Source organism: Crocodylus siamensis, chromosome 3, assembly GCF_052110815.1.
Source record: "Crocodylus siamensis isolate JL-2025a chromosome 3, ASM5211081v1, whole genome shotgun sequence".
NCBI classification, from domain to species: Eukaryota; Metazoa; Chordata; order Crocodylia; family Crocodylidae; genus Crocodylus; species Crocodylus siamensis.
This window is the reverse complement of record NC_143397.1, coordinates 84,412,997-84,436,442: the sequence shown is the minus strand read 5'-3', so window position 1 is coordinate 84,436,442 and position 23,446 is coordinate 84,412,997. Positions and strand designations below refer to the sequence as shown.

At 40.8% G+C, this 23,446-nt stretch overlaps 1 protein-coding gene across 2 annotated transcripts in view; it reads right to left on the bottom strand.

Moving 5' to 3' along the window:
- Window positions 1-23,446, bottom strand: part of KIF27 (kinesin family member 27) — a 45,203-nt gene that overhangs the window by 8,547 nt on the left and 13,210 nt on the right. For both annotated transcript variants that reach the window (XM_090038668.1, XM_090038669.1), the window contains exons 4-15: window positions 21,225-22,201; window positions 16,592-16,735; window positions 10,569-10,778; window positions 9,604-9,770; window positions 9,071-9,204; window positions 7,785-7,940; window positions 6,011-6,216; window positions 5,328-5,525; window positions 4,884-4,991; window positions 3,496-3,672; window positions 2,104-2,319; window positions 217-423 (exon numbers count right to left, since the gene is read on the bottom strand). In XM_090038668.1, coding sequence (XP_089894794.1) covers window positions 217-423; window positions 2,104-2,319; window positions 3,496-3,672; window positions 4,884-4,991; window positions 5,328-5,525; window positions 6,011-6,216; window positions 7,785-7,940; window positions 9,071-9,204; window positions 9,604-9,770; window positions 10,569-10,778; window positions 16,592-16,735; window positions 21,225-22,201 — 2,900 coding nt within the window. The remainder of the gene's footprint in view (window positions 1-216; window positions 424-2,103; window positions 2,320-3,495; window positions 3,673-4,883; window positions 4,992-5,327; window positions 5,526-6,010; window positions 6,217-7,784; window positions 7,941-9,070; window positions 9,205-9,603; window positions 9,771-10,568; window positions 10,779-16,591; window positions 16,736-21,224; window positions 22,202-23,446) is intronic.

Below are 23,446 nucleotides of genomic sequence, written 5' to 3'. Positions count from 1 at the left end.
GCCTATTTACAGCAGTGAATAAAGACTGCATGATATTCAATGCAATATAGGAGAGTTTTGATCCTGAGCAGTCTGTATTGAAAAGACCAATTCAGTTCACACCCCTCCCCTTGTTCTGGGAAAGAACCATGAGACTCTGAAACATTTGGAGGACTTTGTTCTATTACCATTGAACAGTAAGATCCAATGCTATGTTATTCATCAGCTACCACAAACCTTGTTGAAGTACTTGCAAAGGATAGCTCTGAGATCAACAGCAGACAGAGAAATTAGTTTTCCCATTACATTGGCCTCACTCTGGGAAAGAATCTGAGATGAAGTTCTGAGCAAGTGTTGGCGATTCTGAATACTTTCATTCTTATAGTCAATAGCAGCCTCCAAGGCTTCAATCCCTTCTTCCAGTTGGAAAAGGACATGTTCTTCCTAAAATAAAAGCAGATATCAGATTTTTATTTAAGAGATATACAAGAAAACAACTGTACACTCAATGTAAATTGATTTTTTTCTATAGAGTGGGAGACTGACCCAAGAGAAACACATGCAATGTACTAGATACTGGCCACGTCTACACGAGATACTTACTGTGCAGTAGCTTGTTACTACTGTGCAGGAGCATCACTGGGCATGAACCATGATGTGATGCTACTGCGCAGTAGTAACAAGCTACTGGGCAGTAAGTGTCACTAGGCAACCATACCGGGGTGCTACTGCACAGTAATGCCAGTTACTGCGCAGGCATTTAGTACTTGATTATGCAAGTAGTAAATGCCAGCGCAGTAACAACTGTGCATGGTCATTGTCTTGTGTAGACATGGCCACTGAGGAAAAATGATAGTCCCAAGTTGAAGTATTTCTCTTTTTCAGTAAGTTTTTAAGTTTCCCACTTGGTAGAGGGTCCACAAAAAGTCTGCATGCAGTACATAGGACCTATTTCACTTAGACTTAACATAATTATACTGATCAGTCCTTAGCATAATGCATCTCAGTTCCTACGACAGATATCAGCTCCTCATCATGGAAGTGATGTATTTTGGGTTCTGATGAGAAGACATCAAAATATTGCAATGAGTGTCTCTGGCTGACAAATTCTAAGAAAAATTTCCCTGGAAACTACTAGTCAACTCTAAGGCCTTATATGTATAAGAAAATTATGCTGATTTGACACAAGGTGTTATTTGAGAGATTTAACTAAGGCAAGGGGACGTGTCTTTACAAGTGTGCACATGCAGTTTCCAATGCCTCAAAGCAGTTTGAGCTGCTGGAAACTGCAAGTGACACATGTGCAAGTGTTTGCCGTGCTGCTAATTTACAGTGTGGTAGGTTTTTTTGACACCAGAAAATCCTGGTGTCAAAAAAACTGGCAATGAAAAAAGCAGTGGGCGCCTTCAGAAAGAGAGCCTGGCTGGCCAGAGTCATACTGTGGCTGTTGGCCAGGTTCCAGGCAGCCAGCTCAGTGCTACTGCTGCCCCAGGAGGCCCAGGACCCCAGGTAAGGCTGCTGAGTTCAGCACAGGTCCTGGCTTCAGCCTTCCCTAGCCCACCCACGTCACTTTGCCAAGCATTGGAGCATGTGTACAGGAGCATGCCTGAGGACAAATAGCAGCAGCATATATTTGTGTACTTAATTTTAGATTTCTGTAACTTAATTCAAAATTATTTTAGTGTAAATACTAACTTTGTATCTGATTCTTAATTTGGAACTCAGGGAAATTAAGACATTTTGGCAGGACTGATTTGGAAAGAGCAGCAGTATATTGCCAAGTCTGCTATTTGTCCCATGAAAAATGCAGACCCCAGCACATGCACATTCATGGGGATGCATAGGGTTCGCACAGGTTTGACACACTTATTCAATTTTAAAAGGCAGAATCTTGATCTCCACCTAGAAAGAAGAAATACTGTGGGTTCAAGGAAGAAAAACAATAAGGCCATAGATAACAGACACCAGTGGGACCAGATCATCTTAAAACCTGAACTTTTTACCTGGAAAATGAGGCTACTATTGTAGTACTTTATTTGAATGTTGCTGTAACAATGACAAAATTTTCAATTTTGGTTTATATACTGTTGCATAATGGCTATATTTATTTTACTGTTTACTTACGTCAGCTGACAACACTCTACCATCCTTAAGTTTCTCATCTACGCTATTTCTTCTTCTGAGCAACTGATCCCTTTCCTTCTGGAGAACTTGAATTTCTTCCAAGATTTCTCTCTTGTCTTCAGTGGTGACATTCTGAAGCTGCACACTTTTATCACATAGTTTCTGGTCCAGTATACTCAAGCGCACAGATAATTTCAAGCTATCTGTGTTTAAAGCCTAAAAAACACCAAAACCCCCCCAAACAACTTCCTCATTCATCTAAAACACAAATACATTTCACTAAATTATTAATTAGCTAAAATGTACATAGCTTAAAACTGCAGTTCCTTCAGGGCAGGGATTCTTTTCTGTGTCTACATCATTCCAAGCACAATGGCACTCCAATCCCATTGGACAGGACACCTTATTTACTAATTATCTAATTTAAATAAAATGAGTGAATAAACACTCAACTCTCCGACATAACATTAAATGAAGAGCTAGTCATAACCAGTTATGGTGACACTTGTTATAGATGAAGAAATCTATTTTTAACCTTCCATTCATTGTCATTATAAGTAATCCCAAATTATTTCTCCTCGCTCTATAATTTGCAAAGGGATCAGCCAAGTTTTAGGTAAATATTTAATCATCTGTAGATACTGTAGCAGGTCTAAGATTCTTCAGGTAGGCTGCCACTCCCTGGTGGTCAACCCCAGTCTGCTTCCTTCTGTGGGAACCTAACAACCTTTCTTGTCATGCCTTGGAAGGTGGTACTTAGATAACCAAGTCATTATTTTAATCGCGAGCAGCTCTCATGGAGTCCTTGGGCCTTTCAAAAGCCCCTCCGCAGCATTGCACCCTTTCAGAGGGTTCTCCAGAGTCTCCCCAACACCACTACGGATTCTCCCTGCCTCACTGAATCCCCATGGCACAGTCCACTGCACTTCTCTCAGGAGTACCTTCTCCCTTTGTAGCCTAAACCAAACTGCCCTCAGCTCCAGGAGTCTGGCTTATATGGTGGCTAAGTTCTGCCCCTTTCAGTTAACATGAAAAACACAGTTTCCCTTAAAGGCATCACTACCCCTTTACCATATCTCCAGTTAGCAGGGCAGGGGCCCCTGTTACAGTCCATAAGGCATTTTGTCTCTAAAACACAAAGCATGTCTTTAGCAAAGATGAATGATTTCATTATCATACATTATTCCCATTTTAAAGACAGGGAAATGGATGTGGAGAAACTGAGACAGAGATAAACTGATTCAGCCAACATTGCATAATGAAGCAATGTTAGCATCAGTCATGGAAGACAGCTTGCCTGAACCCCCTGCCACAGCTTCCCTTTGTAATTCATTTCTCACCTGAGCAATCATTGTTATCATAACAGATTATAATAGATAAATCACTGATCACCTGGCTTGATCTTAGTTTCTTGATTTCCAAGTGACTCTTCTCCTGAAATAATTCTTCTTTCTTGGTTATGATAGCTTCTCTTTTCTTTAAATCTTCTTCCAGTTGTGCTAACTCTTGCTTTTGATTCAAAACTTTCTCTAGTTCTTCATCCAACCATTTCTTTTGTTCTTCCAGTTCCTACATTAAACATAAGAAAATATAAATAATAAGACTTATAAGCATCTCTTTGCTGCAGACATTTTCCACCTACAGTACATACTTATCAAGAAAAATACATTTTAGCTTAATTTCAGATTTCTGTAACTTAATCCAAAATTAATTTGGTGTAAATAGTAACTGTGTAGCTGATTCTTGATTTTGAACTCAGGAAACATTAAGAAATTTTGGCAGGATTGATTTGGGAAATGCAGCAGTATATTGCCAAGTTTGCTATTTTCTGCCAAGCCTCCCATTTTTGATAGAACAGTCCTATTTTAAATACCTGTTCTACCTGCCTTGCCAGTGCATTCAAATTAACACTTTTGTTCATTCTGTCAAGCGAACACTCAGCAAAACACTACTTTCATCCTGAGAGTGTCTGTGAAAAGGTTAATGTAAGTGTCCCCTTCTGCTTGCTGGCAAAGAGAAGGAAGCTGGCAGCCATCTGAAGCAGTATCTTGATGCTTCTATTCTTCCATGTTTGTATTTTGGCCAAAAAAAAAAAATCAGCTTTCCATTTTAAATGCATCACAATTTTGGAGGGCTGACTTCTGGGAAAAAGGGTGATTCTGGTATGCAAATAAATATGGTATAAAGCAAGAAACATCCCAGTCCCGATCGGTCATAAAACACTGCGGAGTACAACCCCCATCAGATGAATAAAAGGCTTGCTCCTTCACTGTGGTGGGAAAGGTTGTCTTGCTTGTATTGTAGCTACAGTAGCAGAATTTTTTTTTAAACACATGATGTATTACTGCAGGCATAGAATGAAACTGATCAATCTTCCATTCAAAAGCCTTCAGCAGCTTCTCAGCAGAAGCAATCTTCAGTTTAAGTTCAGAGAAGAAAATGGCAAATGAAGTGTTGACTCAATATTCAAATGGAGGTGGAAGAAAGAGATAAATGATGAATTTGATAAAGATGACAAATAGGTAGATAAAGAAGTTGAAACTAGTAAAGGAAAATGTTTGAAGAGATGGTCTGCTGCTACCTAGTGTAACACTTAAAATGACATTTTTCTATTATACTTTTTGTATGTGTTTGTTTCACGTCTGTTTAATTACATTTTTTCTTTTGTGGCATTCTCTGCTAGTCAGGGAAGAGAATCTCAAATTCCTCAAAACTAATCAGGTGCTACAGTAGAAGATTCTTCCTTGCTAGGACCAACACATTTGAAATAGAATAGCTACCTGAAGTTGCTGTGGAGTGCCTGTGGAGTTCTTCTTTTTAAATGCAGCAATCTCTTCATTTCTGAGTTTGAGAATCTTCTGCTGTTGTTCCATCTTTAGCTGAAGTTCCTGTAAATAAGAATAGAGCACTTGTTCAGTCTTTTGTTGCCATATCTACTGTTATTTGTCACAGAGTGCCTGTAGGAATATTACATTTTAATTTAATCAATGACATTGTATTTAAATGATAGAGAGTGGGTCATAAATAAAAAAGCCTGAAGAGAAAGATGTAAATTGTAACAGTAAAATTGAAGAGAAAATATTACACACATACCCCGCTCTTTAGTTTGCCTGTCTTGAAACCCATTCCTTGCATTTCTCAGACATCTTACAGCCATATATCATGGCCTATGAGAAAGTAAAAATAGGCAAAATCTTATCCAATAGAGAAATTAAATTACTTGCTTTAATTTGTTGCTGGTCTCGTTGAATCTCTGCCTCTAGAAGTTTCTTTTTTTCACTCTCTTCATGTAATCGTTTCTGTAGCTGGGCTTGCTGATGCCTCATATGAGTCACATTCTGCTCGAGTTCTGTTGCCTGTCTTTCATTTTGGGTTGATAATGAAGCCAGCTTCTTCGTGTCCTCCTGCTTCTTCTGTAAGACCTGAGTTCACATAGTGCATTTCAGTCTTACAGTACAAAAACTTAGATATGCGAAAATGTGTCTTAGGACAACAAGGTTACATACAACTAAAATGGTCTTGCACATCACGAGTCAGATACCAACAAAAATACCTATATTTGCACATATATGGAATTTTGTGTGACATTTTAGTGAAAGATCAGTGATGCAAGACAGATAGTTAATAACCAATTAAAATTTTTTTTTGTCTAGGTTCTTCCATAGTACCAACACAAATATTATAAAACCACATCTGTGCTATTCACTAATAAGAAAATACACTTTTTGCATAGGGATACAGTGGCACAAAAGTATCAAATATCAGCACATTAAGGACTCAACTATCTACTATAATACTGCTGGTTCCATGGAGCTATACTGGCTTAAATTGGTGAAATGGAGTACAGAATTAGGCTCTATACATACAACTGCATTTCATAAACCTTAATGACAAAGAACAAAACTACCTGCACTTTCATCTTAGCTGCATCCATTTTCTTCCGGAACTCTTTTTGTAACTTGGCTTTCTCAGCAACATCTCTCAGCTCCTTGTTCTCCACCTCCTGAAGTTGTTTTTGTGTTTCAGCGAGTTCCATTTTGGCTTGCTCAGCTTCTTGCTCCAATTTAGTTATTTTCAAAGAATACTGCCTGCTTACAGACTGAGCATCATTACCTTAAACACATCATATTACAAACAGCTCAAACAATATCTGTATTTCACAGAGCACCTAACTAAACATCCACTATTTCTAAATTTCACGTGAAAATCTTATCCCTAATTATACGTTTAAAGGAAGTTCCCTTACATGTTACAGGTATCATGCAATTAACTGGTTAATTGCACAATTACTGAAACCAGCTACGCATGCAAAGTACTTATCTTGCCAGAAAAAAGCTCCAACCAGCTATAAAGTTAGACCTTGAATATGTGTACTAATTGTATTGCTGATAACTACTGAGCTTGAATTAGCACATGTAACAGGGTCCTGCAACTAAGGGGATTCCCAGCCCCAGCAGCTACCAACTCTGGGTCTTGATAGCATACCTTCCAGTACTGGGACACAGTTGTGAACTCCCAGCCCCGGAGGTGTGTGGAGCTGATATAATCTTCCAGATTTGGGGGATCCCCTAGCCCCTGGGGCTTGATTATGGCAGCTGAGATCTTCTGTCCCCAGGGGTTTCATGTACCCCTGAGGCTGGCAGATTGCAGCAGCTGCATCTCCCAGTTGTGGAGGGGTGTGGAGCATCCCTGCAAGTAGAAGCCCCCTCAACTGAGAGGGCTCCCACTCCTGGGATCTTGCTTCTTGCCAGTGCAGGGGGAGCCCAGGATCAGGGGGGTGGTATGTGGCATGGCAGGAGGCATGATTGTGTAGATTGTACAATAGATCTGATTGCACCTTTACCTGCCTATGTAGAGGAGCCTGGAGTTTTTATCATTAGATATATCCTTTCTGAAAACACTGACAGATTCCTAGATACTTTCCAAACAGGAATGAAGTCAGTGTTCCTTTCCTGGAGTTAAGGTAATAGACACATAGGAGTCCTAATCTGAATCCTCCTTGTGCCATCAGGAAACATTTGAGGCATTAATAGGGCTCCATTATCCCTGGCATGCTCTTTCCTTGAATGGTTTTTTTGTTTTTTCTAAAAGAACAAAGAATAAGTTGTCAGTCTGTCACTCAATGCTCCAAACAGTTGGCCAGCGGATAGCTTTTTGTCTGTTTCCTACAATTTAACCAATATACTTGTTCTTATCAAGTGTTAAAATTTATGCCAGCAGAACTCTCATAGTTATTGAAGCACATAAGCTTTCCCTTCAAGGTCAGGGTACAATTCCCAGGGAGTGTATGTGGACATCCTACATGTTCACAACATACAAATAAGATGGCAAATATAAAAAGAGCACATCCTTGACAAAACATAGTATGTACAACCCATTCATCCGCATCTATATAATGACTATTATCAACAACATCTTTGCTCAGCAGCTATTTTCTGGTATGTGCCAAGTTAAAAATACACATTTAGGGAGAGTTTTAATTACTATGAAGTAGTCCTACAGCCAAGCTCAAGAAGGGCTTTTCCTCCAAAGGGTGTGATGTGGATAAACGTGAAGATACATTTGTGGAAAAACATACCAACACACATAAAACATAACAATTAAATATAATTCTACATTGCTTATGTTTGCTTTATTAGTATACATTTTTAATCCAAACTTGTTCTGTGGAAGCCAGTTACCTGTTTTTACCAATTCTTTGATGAGTTCCTCTTTCATTCTGATGTTAAGTTCAAGTTCTCTCATTTTTTGCTTGGCTTCAGTGAGTCTTAGTTCTGAATTCTTTAACTTCTGCATATTTAATACCTGACTTTTCCGGAAGCAAACAATCTTTTCACCTGAAAGATAGGAGCGATTCTGATCTGACGCATACTGTACATTCAAAGAACAACATTCTGGGCTATTCTGTGACTAGAATTTGCAAGGCAAATCAGAAGGAAGGGTGTACAGGGAATCTTTGTCATGAACTGCACAAAAGTAGGACAGACTACAAATGAAGGTCCAGAAACTGGTCCATCTCTTAGTTGTTTAAGTAGACTTATGTACTGAAGTGTGAACCTACTGCACATTGCTTAAATCTATTTAAAAAATTAACGTGTCTATTTTTGTTACTTTCTGTCATCTAAAACTTAAGTCACAAAAAGCAGCAAGTAGGTGGAGGACCCACCCAGCTTTTGCATTCACTGCTTTTCATAGATTTGAACAGAGTGGAATAGGATTACACTAACTGTGCCTAGTAAGCAGAACAAAATCTGGACACCATTAAGAGAGGGAAGAAAAGATGTTGACTAAAGATATGCAGGGGGAGCTGGTCTGGACTGTCATTCATAGCAGTTGTGATGCTGTATACTGTTATCTGTCCATGAGCCTGTAGTAATACAAGTATAGGAAAACTGCTTCAACTTTACCCCTACTTAATCCGGGGTCAAAGTTTGGGTGCTTTAACTTGTTTACGTTGCTCATGCACATGCACAACTGTAACAGCTGCTGCACACTCGCATACTTTTGAAGCCATTACCAGTGTACCATTTGTCTTTAATATGCCCAATGATGCTCCAAAACTCTAAAAGACAGCAGAAGGTATATTTACAGCTACATATGGCCTTGTGCAAGTCACTTCAGTTTTCTGTCTCAATTTGCCTAAAAAACAGGGACAATACAACCTTCCACATAAATAATGCATTATCTGAATGCCTAATATGCTAAGCAGTAAGAATTCAAATGTGCTTTAGGAAAAAGTGAATCTCTGAAAACAAATCCACGTTAGAACCTTCCAAATATTTTTGTTTTAAAATGACTTATGATTGAATAGGAAATGATATTAAATTTACTGTGCTAATGAACATTCTTAGTTGTAAATTTCTCATCCTTGATATCCCTTCCAACCTTGTAATTCCATTATCTGATGTCACATCATGGGATAACAAACATGTTCCTATGTCTCACAACTTTCAGTTGTCATTCTTACCTGTGACAGTGTCAGTCTGCAACATAGTTTTGTCTGGTAAACTGGACTTGTATATTCGGCACTGCAGATCATTCATTTCAAGGGGAGAACAAAGGACAGCCTGTTTTCGTGTCCAGGTGTGGTTTATGGAGTGCCTAAGGAAAAGTGAAAAGCCATGCCATAGTTCAAATGTATAGTTTTGTTTGTTTATTTAAACTCATGCAAGATTATATATGCTTAATGCATTAGGCTCCAAACCTGAAAACACTGTTGTGTGTGCTTAAATCCACCTATGCACCCCAACCTTTTTCTGAGGCCTTGAAAACAGATTTTGGAACAATTCAATTATAAAGCCACATCAAATGTAATAATTTTACTAGGCATTTGTGGCAATTCATTCAAGAGGTTTATTTATATTGTGATACATCATGAGGCTCCATACATTTATACAGAGTGACACTACAGAGGAGACTTATATGTCAATATTTAAGTAATAAGTACATTTGATACCTGTTCCTTGGTAAAATCTTTAAAAAAACAAACAAAAAAGTTACCTAAATGCTGGTTTCTTTTTGCTGTCTGTATTCTTCTCCTCTTCATCAGAGAAATGAGAGTGAAGGACTTCATCTTGTTCTTCTATATAACTCAGCATCATCTGGCTGCGAGTTCGAAATCCAGCCATTACTCGGGCTAGTGAATAGACAGGAGGACTGGTATGCACCTTCCAAGAAGCCCAAAAAATACAGTCAAGGCTAAAAATATTTACAGACAACTAGCAATAATTGGACTGACTTTTCAAATGGCCTCAAACATAAATCTGTTAAAACCTTCACTTGTGTGCAAAAACAAGAGAGCTTGTACAAGTTTTCATGATATCTTTTAACAGAACTCTTCTGAGATAATTTGAGAATGTGTTCCAAAGGTTTCAGGTGGTTCTCTTGCCAATTCAATACATGGCACTTTTCTTTCCAAATCAGAATGGAATAGATGCATCATTTACTAATAACAATGTGGTATCTTTTAGTAGAACAACTAAGTAGTCGGAAAAAGGTTATTTGTAAGCTTTTGGGTGGAACCACTCTGCTTCAGGCATAGGAAGTCTCTGCTGTTCACTTCCTATACCTGAAGAAGGGTGACTATGCCCCAAAACTTGCAAAGAACATTTTTTCCAACTACTCAGTTGGTCTAATAAAAGATATCACATCTACCCAAAGAACTTGCCTGCCTATCTTTGCCTCTACTTAGACCAACACAGCTATAACCAAAAACCCACTAATAACAATGTGTATTTAGTAACCATCAGAATAGCTGCCTCCTTATGCTTGTTGTTATAGAAGTACAATTGTATGAGACAGTCAGTACAGTGTGTATTGCCACAAATCAAAAGTTAATTTGTTTCCTTACTAGGTAACTAAAAAAGAAACTAACAATATTAACATTAATATATGCCCATAACTCTTGTACCAAAATTATAACAATCAGAAAATAAAAGAAAAACATATGTTTACTTAGCCCTTACCTTTCGACACTCAATCCCTGAAGGAACATGGAAGGAATATAGTAAACTGTTAGTGAGTGGCACACTGTATGGTCTTGCAGGTGTCTCTAGAGCTGGTGCTGGAGTGTCACTGTAAGGACCCCTGGTTACAGACACTTCTGTCACTGTAAACTTCTCCAGCTTATCCTGTAGCTGATCAATAAGGACTTGCTGTTCGACCATTTTCTCATTCTCAGAATAAAAATAAAACACAAATCAACCTGCTGTTAGTCCTCAGTTCTCCATCATGTTTATATTACCCAAACTAAAGAGAATAACTTGGTTCTGGGTTGATTCTAAATTCTTCTGCAAGGCTTAGATTTCTAAAGTGCAGTAACAGCGAATTATGGCACTCTTAAAATACTGCAAAATCATTTGAACATGCATATAATTTAAATTAAACCAAATATGCTTTACATAAACAAGCTTCAAAACCATTTGTTAAGACATTTTTTAAACTTTCAGAAAGGGCCACACCAGGTATGTTGTTATTTAAAGACTAGCCAATTGCCTGTCAAGAATGACAGGGGGTGAGGGAGAAGGAGGGGGAGGGGCTGGGATGGAGTGCCACCACCTAACGCCCCATGCTGCCACTGTTCTGCCTCTTGCAGGGAGTGGAGTGGGGGAGCTGAGGCGAGCAGCTTTGTCTGGTCCTTGGTGCGGCTTCAGAATAATGGCGGCACTCCCCACAAGCTTGGAGCACTCTGACTGACTGTTTCCATCAGCCAATCAGAGAGCGAATAAAGCATTATGGACAGACAGACAGACTTTTATAATATTAGAATATTGACACAAAGTAGAATGGATACTTATTAGTCTGTAGTTGCTTCATTCAGGCATTTTTGGCACATAGCAAAACATGCACCAGGCAACAATGGTTAAAATCTGAATCTCATTCTAACAACTTAAACATAAACTTATGTTTGCCAATGCAAGTAGTTTTATAGATTTCATAGACATTAAGGCTGGAAGGGACCTTGAAGATCATGAAGTCCAGCCCCCTGCCCCAGGGACAGGAAGTCAGCTAGGGTCAAAGGATCCCAGCAAGATAAGGATCCAAACGTTTCTTGAATGAATCCAGAGTATGTGCCTGCACCACTCCTGCAGGAAGTCTATTCCAGGCCTTGGGGCCTTGGACAGTAAAGAAGTTTTTCCTTAAGTCCAGCCTAAACTGGTCATGGAGGAGTTTATGACCATTGGTCCTTGTTATCACTTGGGGTGCTCTGGTGAACAGACATTCTCCCAGATCCTGATGGCCTCTGATCATGTGCATGGCTCTCCTCTGGATTCTCTCAAGCCTCTTGACGTCCTTCTTGAATTGTGGAGCTCAGAATTGGATGCAGTACTCCAGCTGCAGCCTCACCAAGGCCAAGTACAGCGGGAGGATGACATCCTGAGATTTATTTGAGAAACATCTATGGATGCAAGCCAGGGTTTTGTTTGCTTTACCAACTGCAACATCACACTGGTGGCTCATGTTCATCCTGTGGTCAATCATGACCCCCAAGCCTCTTTCAGCTGTGGTGCTAGCAAGTGTAGCACTGCCGAGCCTATAAGCATGCTGCGGGGGTCCCCCCTGAGGTGGAGTACCTTGCATTTTCGGTATTGAACATCATCAGGTTTATATCTGTCTACTTACTAAGCTTATCCAAGTCAGCCTGGATCACTAGCCTATCCTCAGGTGTGGACACTGCGCCACAAAGTTTAGTGTCATCGGCGAATTTGGCCAGTGTGCTTCTGACACCAATATCCACATCGTTGATAAAGATGTTAAAGAGAACAGGTCCAAGGACAGAGCCTTGGGGGGGACACCACTGGTCATGAAGCACCATAAGGATTCGCTTCCATCAGCTACTACTCTCTGGGTCCAACCTCAGAGCCAATTTCCCAGCCACTGGACTGAGGTGTAGTTGAGGCCACAGATGTCCAGTTTTTCCATGAGGAGATCATGGGACACCAGATAAAAGGCTTTTTTGAAGTCCAGATATATGATGTCAATCTCTTCTCCCTTGTCCAGGAGATATGTCACTTGGTCATAGAAAGAGATGAGACTGGTCAGGCAAGACCTACCCGTGACAAACCCATGCTGGCTGTTCCTCAGGATGTTGCCATCAGTCAGCCTATCCAGAAGGGTCTCTTTGATAATTTTCTCCAGAATCTTACTGGCGATCAAGGTCAAGCTGATTGGCCTGTAAATCCCAGGATCTACTTTCTGCCCTTTCTTGAAGATGGGTACCACATTGGCCTTCTTCCAATCTCCGGGCACTTCTCCTGAGTGCCACAAGTTTTCGAATACTTTTGCCAATGGCTGGGCTATGACACCTGCCAGTTCCTTGAATACTCTAGGGTGTAATCTGTCAGGACCAGATGACTTGAAGGTTTCCAGCCTCTCAAGGTGTTTCTTTACAAGGTCCCCACTGATGCTGGGTATAAATATGCCCTCACCCTGGCCATCCCACATCATGCTAGGCAGGGCGGTCCCTTTGGGCTGATGAAAGACTGACACAAAGTACCCATCAAGCAGGTTGACTTTTTTCTGAGCGTCAGTTATCAGTTGTCCCATTTGGTTCAGCAGAGGTCCAATGTTACCCTTGCTTTTTTTCTGACTCCCTACATATCTGAAAAAGGACTTTTTATTATCCTTGATACGTGAAGCCAGATGGAGTTTCGTTGCCGCCTTGGCTTTCCTGGTCCACTCCCTGCAGGTACGGACTAGTGCTGAGTACTGCTCCTTCATGGTGATTCCAGCTTTCCAGCCTTTATAATTCTCTCTTTTTAGGCATAGGAGGTCCTCAAGTTCCCTGCTGAGCCAAGGGGGTTGCTGTGCCCTTTTGCTACCCTTCCTCCGAGATGGGATGGACATCCCTTGTGCTGTCAGGATCGCTCCCTTGAGGAGCAACCACTGCTCTTGGACTCCCCTTCCTGTTGAGCTGTGGTCCCTTAGGGTCTCAACAATGAGCCTCCTGAGCTTGTCAAAGTCAGCTTTCCTAAAGTCGAGGACTTCTGCATTGCTGACTGACTTGCCAGCTTTGCAATGGATAGTAAAGGTGATCCGCCCATGGTCACTATCACCCAGTTTTATCAATTCTTAGGTCACTGACTAGATTATCCCCTTTGGCCAGTACCAGGTCCAGCAACACTTTACCATTTAAATTATTTTCATTAGTGATTTTATTAAAGTTACACATTCATAAATAATTGAACGATCAGGCCCTCAATTTGTCTTGTGTATTACATCACTTTTCCCCAATTATCTCGCAGTTCTATTAGTGATACTAAACTGGAGAACTTATTTGCACGTCTTTTCCACACTAGCCTTTGTTTAAATTTATCTGCTTCATAGCTTTTCTCTCCTAAACTGACCATAAGATGACTGTCCTGTCCTTTTTCAAACCCATCCTCAAGATCAGTTTCTTTCCACTACACCTACAAAAATTTGCCAGCTAAGAACAAAGAGAATGAAGAGCAGATACCTACAATGACCATACAGATATTTTGTTTCAAAATATACATTTTCATGTCCAACTTCATATGTTTGTTTTCATTCACTGATAGTGCAGACAGTGGCTATGCAGAAACGTTCATTTTCAAATGGAGGAAATCACTGTTCTCCCAGTAGAAATCAAGTGTACAGATTCTCAGGCTTTTTCTTCAAAATCAAAAATTGCTGCTCTGGGAGAAAAATAACCCAGGAACAACCAGAATTAAATTGCTCCTGTAAAAGTTTCTCCCAGGAGTCCTGTCTGCATACTTTGTCTTGGTTTAACACCTCCAGGGGACCAGAAGGAGCGGAGCTGGAAGAGAAGCTCAGGTGTTTTCCTGAGAATGGGATCATGAAGACATGGAGGGGGGTAGCTTCTTTCCCTGTCCCATAGACCAGGAGATCAGGAGAACTGCAGCCACTGCTCCCTGACTCTTTTCTGAAGTAGGCAGTCCCCAGTTTCAGAAAGAGGCAAGGGGCTTTGCTGACATATACTGGCTTCCCCTTGCTACCCTGCCACTTAGTTGAGTGGCAGGGCTGCAATTTGAAAGCTAGTGGCTGAGGCTGACTTCCAGCCACCAGTTTTTAAGTTGCTGCCTAACCAGTCAGTTGGGCAGCACGGTGGCACGGGGAAGCTGGCTGGAGCCAGCAACTGAGTCATGGAGGCTTTTCCCAAGCCCTGCTCCTGGCCATCCGAGTGACTGATAACAGATTATACTAATGGAATATATCTGGCAAGTTTAACCAACACATGACATAAAACTTCATATATATCAGGGGTGTCAAACATGTGGCCCATGGAGTCATGTTATGCAGTCTGCAGGGCTCTAGGAGGGGCTAGGAATGTGGCAGTGGGGTGAGCAACAGTGGTAGCATTAAACTCTGTGACTCTACAAGCAAATGCAGCAGTCTGGGGAGAAGTGAGGGTTAATGAAGCTATCACTTAACCTCCTGCTGAGTTCCAGGGCATAGAGCCCTGCTGGGGACCACCCATGGTACAAGTGACAGGAGTATTAAACCGGGTGACTCCCTAAACTGACACAATAGCTCAGGTACCCTTAACACTGCCACTGCTTGCCCCACCACCAGAGCTGGGTCCAGATTAGCCGCTAAGAAGACTTTCGGTTCAGATCTGGCCCAAGCGGCCAAATGAGTTTGACACCCCTGATATATATGATTCGTTTCCACATAGTATCATGTATATGTATTGCAAGTTACTTTTACAAATCTGATTCACTGTGAGGTGCATTCAAATTGCATGCCGCTTGAATATTGCTTAAAACTATCTGACTTAAATAACTGCTTTTTGGTGGGGAAGAATTGACTGAGCTAATGTTCGGTAGTTAGAAAGTGTCAAGTTATAAACCTAGCTCTGCCACTGACATGATGTGTGACCTTTGGCGAGTCTTTTAAGCCCCACAGCTAAAGCTTTTGCAGACAGATTTTTACATTGGGACAATTATTTTGATAACATTAAGGGAGAGAGGGTGCAAGTAAACTGGGCTTTTTTAATCCCAACCTAGTTAGTCAAGGTAAATCTGCATCTCTAGCTTGGGGCTACCTTTATACAGTAAGGGTAAAAAAACCCCCACCCATGCCTTCCTAGAGACTACAGAAAATGAAGATAGGAGGAAGAAAAGAAGAAAGTGATAGCTGGTTTACTTACCTTTTATGTTATACAATCACCCAGCAGTGATCTCTTCACAAGGCAATGGAGAAAAGGGGAGGAAAAGGGAGAACATAAGGTTGGAGGAAAGAAAGAGAGAAAAGGAGACTGAAGAAAATAGCAGTAACTATCCCATATTTGGAATATTTACATCTGATTTTCTTTAATATTTTTAGAGAATCCTTGAATATTAGGAGGCAGCCAGGCAGCATTAGAAGAAACACCAAATATTTATTTACAATCTCATGAGCTTTTAGCTATCAGACACTAGACTCAACTCATCATACTGCTCCAGATGATGAAGTTAATAATTATTCCTAATATCTAGGATGAGATCCTGTTCTATTTAAGATGATGGAACTTTTGCAGTCTGCTTCGGAGATGAACTCTTGCCACTGAACTTCGAAAAAGTGTAACAAACATATTCTATAGCACCTTTAATCTGAAATCTTTGTAACTATTGACAAATTAATGTCTACGACACTTTTATTATAATATTACTATTACTGTTTTCATAGGTGGATAAGCACCAGTGAGACTGAATGATTCACCCAAGGTCACAAATTCAGTCTATAGCACAGCTAGGCTGTAATCTAGGTCCCATGATTTTCAGTCCTGTTTTTCAGCTATTATGCAGAGCTAAACCAAACTAATATTCTCTCAGTTGGTCATAACTATAGAACCTAAGACTTAAATTGTGTAGCCCTGACTCAGACAAGACTCCCACAGATGAGAAAATAGTTTTGTCTAAGTAAGGAATGCAGAATATAGCCCTAAATCAACAATTAAAATGATGACATTCAAATGTGCACCTGAACTGAACCAAAGTTAAGTAAAATATATAAGATGAAAACTTACCTGTAGTCTATTTATTTCTTGGGCCTCTTTTAGATATTCTAGGCATTCTTGGTGTTCCTGTAATAATGCCTGTATTTGATCCTGTAACACTTTTAGCTCTTGCTCCTTCTGACTAAACATTTCTTCATCTGTAGCTAGAGCCAGCTAGATAACAACAGAGAAGTGGGAGTGGGGATGAAAGGAATGGCATTAGGAAGGATCTTGTCCTTATCCTGTAAAAAGGTGTTAAAAGTGGGCAAGTGACATTTTCCAATGCAAACAACTTGCAGGCCCTCCAAAATTAGTGTGGTGATTCTATGAGGGCTCACCCACAGTTTCTCTAAACACTCCTTCAGTTTTGTAAAGACATCTATTAACATTCTCACAAGTTCCTTTCTCCATAAGAAAAAAATGCCACTAACCAGAGCTACTGTACCAAACGATATATAAATACAGTATTTCTTTCAGCATACAGAGGGTCAGTCAAGTTCTACATGCTTTAAATGCCAGGATAATATATATATATTTATCACAAAATAATGAAGACTGCTTTACTTGTTCTGCACCACAGGTGATAACCACACAGACTGAAAAGACCTGAACATTTCTATGGTGGTCTTTACATATGTTGCCCTATGTTCAGCTCTGCTTGAGCTCTGTAGCCATGGGATTCCAAGCAGGTCCAGAAGGTTACAGGGTTTGTCAGGGAGACTGTGACACCCATGGGCGTACCCAAACTTATTCCCTTCCCAGCACTGATTCAGAGTCTCTTTACCATGATTACCACATATTTCAGTCTAGATAGTATAGATAGGTGTGGGGGTTGTGGTGTAAGGGAGCGTGTGGGGGGATGTGTGTGTGGATGTGCGGTGTTGGGGAGGGTTGCTGCGGTGTGCGAGGGGGTGTGGGTGTGATGGTTTGCATGTATGGCAGTGCAAGGAGGGGTGTGGGTACATGTGTATAGTGGGGTGTGCATGTGGGACCTGCCCTATGAACACACACACTGTAACCCTCCCTCGCTGTATATACACACACACACACACACTCTGGCCCTCCCTCATTGTTCTCCCTCCCTCTCTCATTGCATGCATGTACGCACACACATACACGCGCCCTCCCACTCCTGGCCCCGGGATACCGGCGCAGGCCCCATGCTCCCACAGTCTGACCATGCAGATGGGAACCACGTGGTGCAGCAGAAGCGACTGTGGGCAGGGAAGCAGTGAAGGTGGCGGGGGGGGTAAAATAATCCACAAGGCCAAGTGAAGAGGGAAAAGGGGACAGCAGACAATTCTGAGTAAAAGGAAACAAGATTGGAAGCACTTATTTCCTTTTTAAAAGGAATTAAGGAAAAGTAGTTTGAAAACAGAATTTATATAGGTATGAGAAAGTCTATGAACTGCACCAGAATTCAGAGTGTATGCTTCAACTCATAAAATATGTGATTTTGTTGCACTACTTGCACCATGGAAGCAAAGATTCCTCTTACAACGCTGTAGTAATTAAAGCAAATAAACTCTCTGATGGTAAGCAGGCACTAGGGTTATTGTTACACATTACATGTAGCACATGTTATATTTAGATCTTAGTAAACATTAATACAACCTAGACAGCTTTCTAATCAGTCACACATTAATGCTTACTATGATCTAAATATAGATTGTAGTACCCCACCAGAGTCTTGAGCTGGCTCCAGTTTAATCTCAGAGCTGAGACCGAAAATCAGCTAATTTTGGTTCTAGACTCATGTGGGATCCCAAGACCAAGCCTGAAAATCACCTGAGATCACACTGGAGCTAGGTCAAGTCTCTGGTACAGTAAGGAGGCTGAGAGTGACCCCAGCACCACACAAAAGCCAGTCCCAACCCCCATAATACAGGGGAGCTTTGAACTGGCTCCTATGCAGTACCAGGGTTGCTTCCAGCCCTCACACAGCACAGGAATCTTGAACCAGCTCCTATGTAGTGCAGGGGCTGGGATAAGCTCCCATGCAGTGCTGGGGTTGCTCCTGGCCCGCACACTGGACCACACTCTTGAGCAGGCTCCCATGTGGTATAGAAGGCTGGGGTCCAAAAACTGCTCTTTATAGGTCCCAGCCTCCTTATGGCACTGGGACTGGTTGGCTATGGTGCAGAGGGTGGGGTGGGAACCCAAAAACTATTTGCTGGGTTCCCAGCCTCCCCTCCTCCTGCACCCCTTTCCTGCTATAATCTCCTTATCATATTACCTCAGTGAAGCAGTCTGACCTCAGCTCAACAGGTGTTCGGTAATGCGATCTGGAGCACTCCTTGCTGGAAAAGGCATAACTTTATTACACCAAGATGGTACTTAGCATGTGTTTTACTAGATGAATACATCCTGCTTACCAACAAACAACACTGAGGTAGACAGATTATTCCAACTTTTCTCTGAGCCTAATCTGCATATAAAATGAACTTTTCCAAACAGGAGATTTTACCACCTTCAACTCTCCTATGAAATATGAACTTTCATTTCTACCCAGGAGAACTTTTACAATCTTTTCTCCAATGCCTGATGAAGGGAGTTTGTGTCCAAAAGCTTGCAATTAAGACCTTTTTTTGCAAAAATCTAATTTGTCTAATAAAAGATATCACTTCTACCATGAGTCCTAATTGTTTCTTACTGCTTCAACACTCAAACACTAGCATTGTAAATACTGTTAGCATGTGCTAAGTGTAAGGTATAACAATACCCTAGGGTTAGAGGTTTTAAACCTTTCATCAGTGTCAAACCTAAGTAAAGTGAGGTAGTTGTGGGTGTGTTAGTCTGAAGTCAGACAGAAGGCAAGGTAGATTTGCACCTTGTAGACTAACTAAATCAGATGCATAGCATAAGCCTTCATAAGCAACAAATTTACTTCATCAGCATTTGACGAAGTAAGCCCCCTGCTTAAAGAAAGCTTATGCTGTGTATTCTATGATTTAGTAAGTGTATTAGGTGTTAACATAAATAAACTTATATTAGGTTGTTACTGTTGACCTATTATCAATGTGCTTATTCTTTTAATGGTACTTTAAGTCACCTTTTGAACTGTTGATTTAAATGTCTTCAGTTGCAGCATTAATATTTTATTTGGCTAAATTTGCATTTGTTTAATTATTTAGTTAGTTGGTTACCCATGGCTGGCATGTTAAAATAACCCCATATTTGCAAAAGTTGCCACTACTAATCATATAGAGAGGAAGTCCACAAAAAATGTATGTATTTTTATCATGTATTATTTTGGGAGAAGGAGGAAAAGTCATAATTGAGGTGGCTGAGAGCTCTTCTCTCAGTAGGTTGTTGTCTAGCACTATTATGAGCTGAAAGGCTCCAACCTTATCTGCCTGTTTGAGAAAGAGCTATCAGCGTGAGAGCTCCTCTGTCACCTCCTTCTGGATAACAATCCTGCTGCGAATCTCATGCTTTCTTTGAAATTCTCACCACAGCAGGAGAACTAAAAAGAAATATCATGGCACCAAAAAACAGGAGACTGATATGTAACACAGAAGCGTGTGTCAAAGAAATGCTGGGTTAGAAAACCAGTAAATAAAGGATAACTGAAAAAAAACAGTTATGAGAAACTTGTTTAGTCAAGTTTTTTTCCTCAAGTGTCATAACTCACAGTCAACTACGGAGCTAACAATAAATAGAAGCAGGAGCTTGCTTCCCTCCCCCCACCCCGCTTTTTTTGAGGAAGAAGAGATTTAATGAAAAGTATTAGGTTAGACCTGTGCAATCTCATACTGCAGTGATGGGTCCAGAAGGCAGGCAGACAGACGCAACTTGGTATAAGAATCCGTAAGATACCTATGTTGTCACATTATTTATAGCACTGGTGCTCAATCTATAGTTGCGAGTCGGATCTGACCTGTCGAGCCATGTCATCTGACCCAGGGGCTCCCCAACAGTCCAGGTTGGTGCCAAGGGAACAGAAGCAGAGTTAATCATGCTGGGGCATGAGGAGTTGGTCCACAGCTAGATCTGGCATGTGGGGTTAGGCCAGCCCACAAGAGCAACCCGCAGCTGGATCTGCCGCACAGGGCTACTCTGTGGCTGGATCCAACATGCAAGGCCAGGTTGGTGTGCTGGACTGTAGTCATGGATCAAACCCACACACCAACCCCATACTGTATTATGCCTTGCTGACCCTGAGTGTGGGACCCAGCCTGTGAAATGGCTCCATGCCATTCATCTAGCCCATGGGGCCAGACAGATTAAGCACCAGTGGTTTATGGGTTTCCTGATATGCTGGGGGATTTTGGGGATTTAAAATGTGATTTCTGAGAGAGTTGGGCAACTTCAATTTTCATTTCTAAATGGGAGTGAAAGAAAGCAAGAGAGAGTATGAAGTCATCATTCTGCAACTCAGGCTTACAAACACTGTCATTTTATGACTAGCCCAAGCCTATAAAATGTATATGTCCTTCTCTCCCGTAATGAAAACAGATTTATTTTGATGGGTGACTAAATCAATCACCCAGGTTGACCTAGCAAGGCAAATGTTGCAAGGCGGCAGTAATTAAAGCAGATGAACCCTATGATGATAAGCAGGCAATAAAGTTAATGGCTTTAAGCCTTTCAGTATCTAAAGTTTTGTAATGGAATGTCCTTTCTTCCATTATTACTTAAATGAATAATCTTAATTAAATACCTGGGATTTTTTTAGTTCCCTCTTCAGCTGAAGAACTGTAATATGATGGGGATCTTCTTGATCACTTCTAATTCCACTCTCAGCTTGTGGCATGGCAAGAGCTTCCTCCCTCAATTCCTGCACCATATTGATCCAATCTTGTAACTTGTCCTGTTGACTTCCTGTTAGGCTGATGATATCATTTAAATTGACTAAAAATCTGAAGATTTTCTCAATGCAATTTCTGTAGCTGAAACATTTCACCTGAAGCTGGGCCAGTTGGTCTTCAAGAGAATTGATTCGAGTCCTATCTTGACTCAAGTCCTGTGATCCCTGGCTAGCCTGGGACGTTGCACTAACATGCTGGTTCTGCAAAGCCTCCCTAAGCAACTTGATCTCAAGTTCCATTTCATCAATCCGTTCCCAGTCGGGATTGTAGTTAACAACTGGTTTATTTCTAATATTCTTGGCTCTATTGGCATACTTGAGGGAATTTAAAGACTCATCAAAGTCAGATGAAGATGGACTTATACATGTTATCATGACAGTCTTGGCATTTCCTCCTAAGGAGTCTTTCAGAATACGAGTAATTTTAGCATCCCTGTATGGAATATGTATAGTCTTTCTCTTTGGGTCTCCAAGAGCACTTATTACATTTCCCAAAGCCAACAGGCCACTGTTGATCTGAATTGATTCTTTGAACCGTTCACCAGTGTTTCCAGTTTTGGTCACTCTTTCTGATCCTGCCAGGTCTACAAAGTGGAATTTTGAAGTAATCATCTGGATTGATCTCTGAGATGAATCTTGTGTGACATCTACATTTTTCTGAGACTGTGCAGGCTGTTTCTGACAAACACTAATAGTAAAGATGGCATGAGACCGGCTTGAGTGCTCATTCATTTGAGTTGTACCTGTGTGACGAGCTGCATTCCCACTTTCCAACAGGCTCATCACTTCATCTGCACTTTCCACTTGATAATCCTTGGCACCAATAATCACTTCAAATATCAAACCAGAGAAAGCATGAATAATAGGTCAACAATAAGTTCTCAGCAAGTTTGCAGAAAGCTAGTTCTGCTACATAAAGAAGTCATCAGTGGTCAAGCTAATTTACATAAACTCACCAACAAAATACATCAGAACTGGTATTAAATTCACATTAAAACTACTTAAAACAGTTTACCAGTGAAAGCTGGTAGTACCTATTACGTAAAATGGCTCAAATGCATATTTTCAGGATTGGACCCAAGGCTGCTGATGTTTCTATTTCATTTCATATAGGAAACTAGACCAAGTTATGCTCCCTGCAAGAACAATTCATTTTAACTTTCTGACTACCGATAGCTTAAAATATTGATGTGCAGTTTTGTGCTCATAAGAAGTAGTACATGAAGAAGTAGAGGCCAAGATACCCCTATTCTAAAAAATCAGGCTCTATGTGCCAGCATTCACATTACCACATTAAATAGTTATCATGTTTGAAAAACTTAAAAGCAGGCATATGGAATTTCAAAAGTTGTTTGTGAGCTAAGAACAAGTGAGAGAAATATCAGTTCAGAGGGTGTGCTTTTCCAGTTAAAATAGGTTCCTTGATCATCACTAGATCTCATCACATCATTGTGTTAGAGAGCACATGACTTCTAAGGAGAGGCTGAGGGAACTAGGCTCATTTAGACTGGAGAAGAGAAGACTGAGGGGGGATTTAATAGCAGCCTTCAGCTACCTGAAGGGTGGTTCCAAAGATGATGGAGTGAAACTGTTCTTAGTGGGGGCAGATAACAGAACAAAGAGCAACTGTCTCAAGTTGCAGCAAGAGAAGTTTAGGTTAGCTATTAGAAGTATCTTTCTCACTAGGAGGGTAGGAAAACACTGGAACAGGTTACCCAGAGACTCTCCATCTTTGGGCATTTTTAAGACCTGGCTAGACAAGGCCTTGGGTGGGATGATATAGCTGGGGACAGTGCTGCTTTGAGCAGGGGGTTGGACTAGATGACCTCCTGAGGGACCTTCCAACCCTAATTTTCTATTATTCTATACTATAATGTGCTGCTCTGATGGTATGGATTTTATGAACAGTTTTCAAGTTTTCTATAGTTCTATAGAACTGGACCATCTATAATAGATTAGCAGAAAAGAATAGTGGTAGTATTATTATTAAAGATTTTGCCTAGGATTTTAGAGATTAACAAAAAAGCTTATGTATTGAGGGTATCTGTTTGACTGAGGCTAATTAGAAATTACAT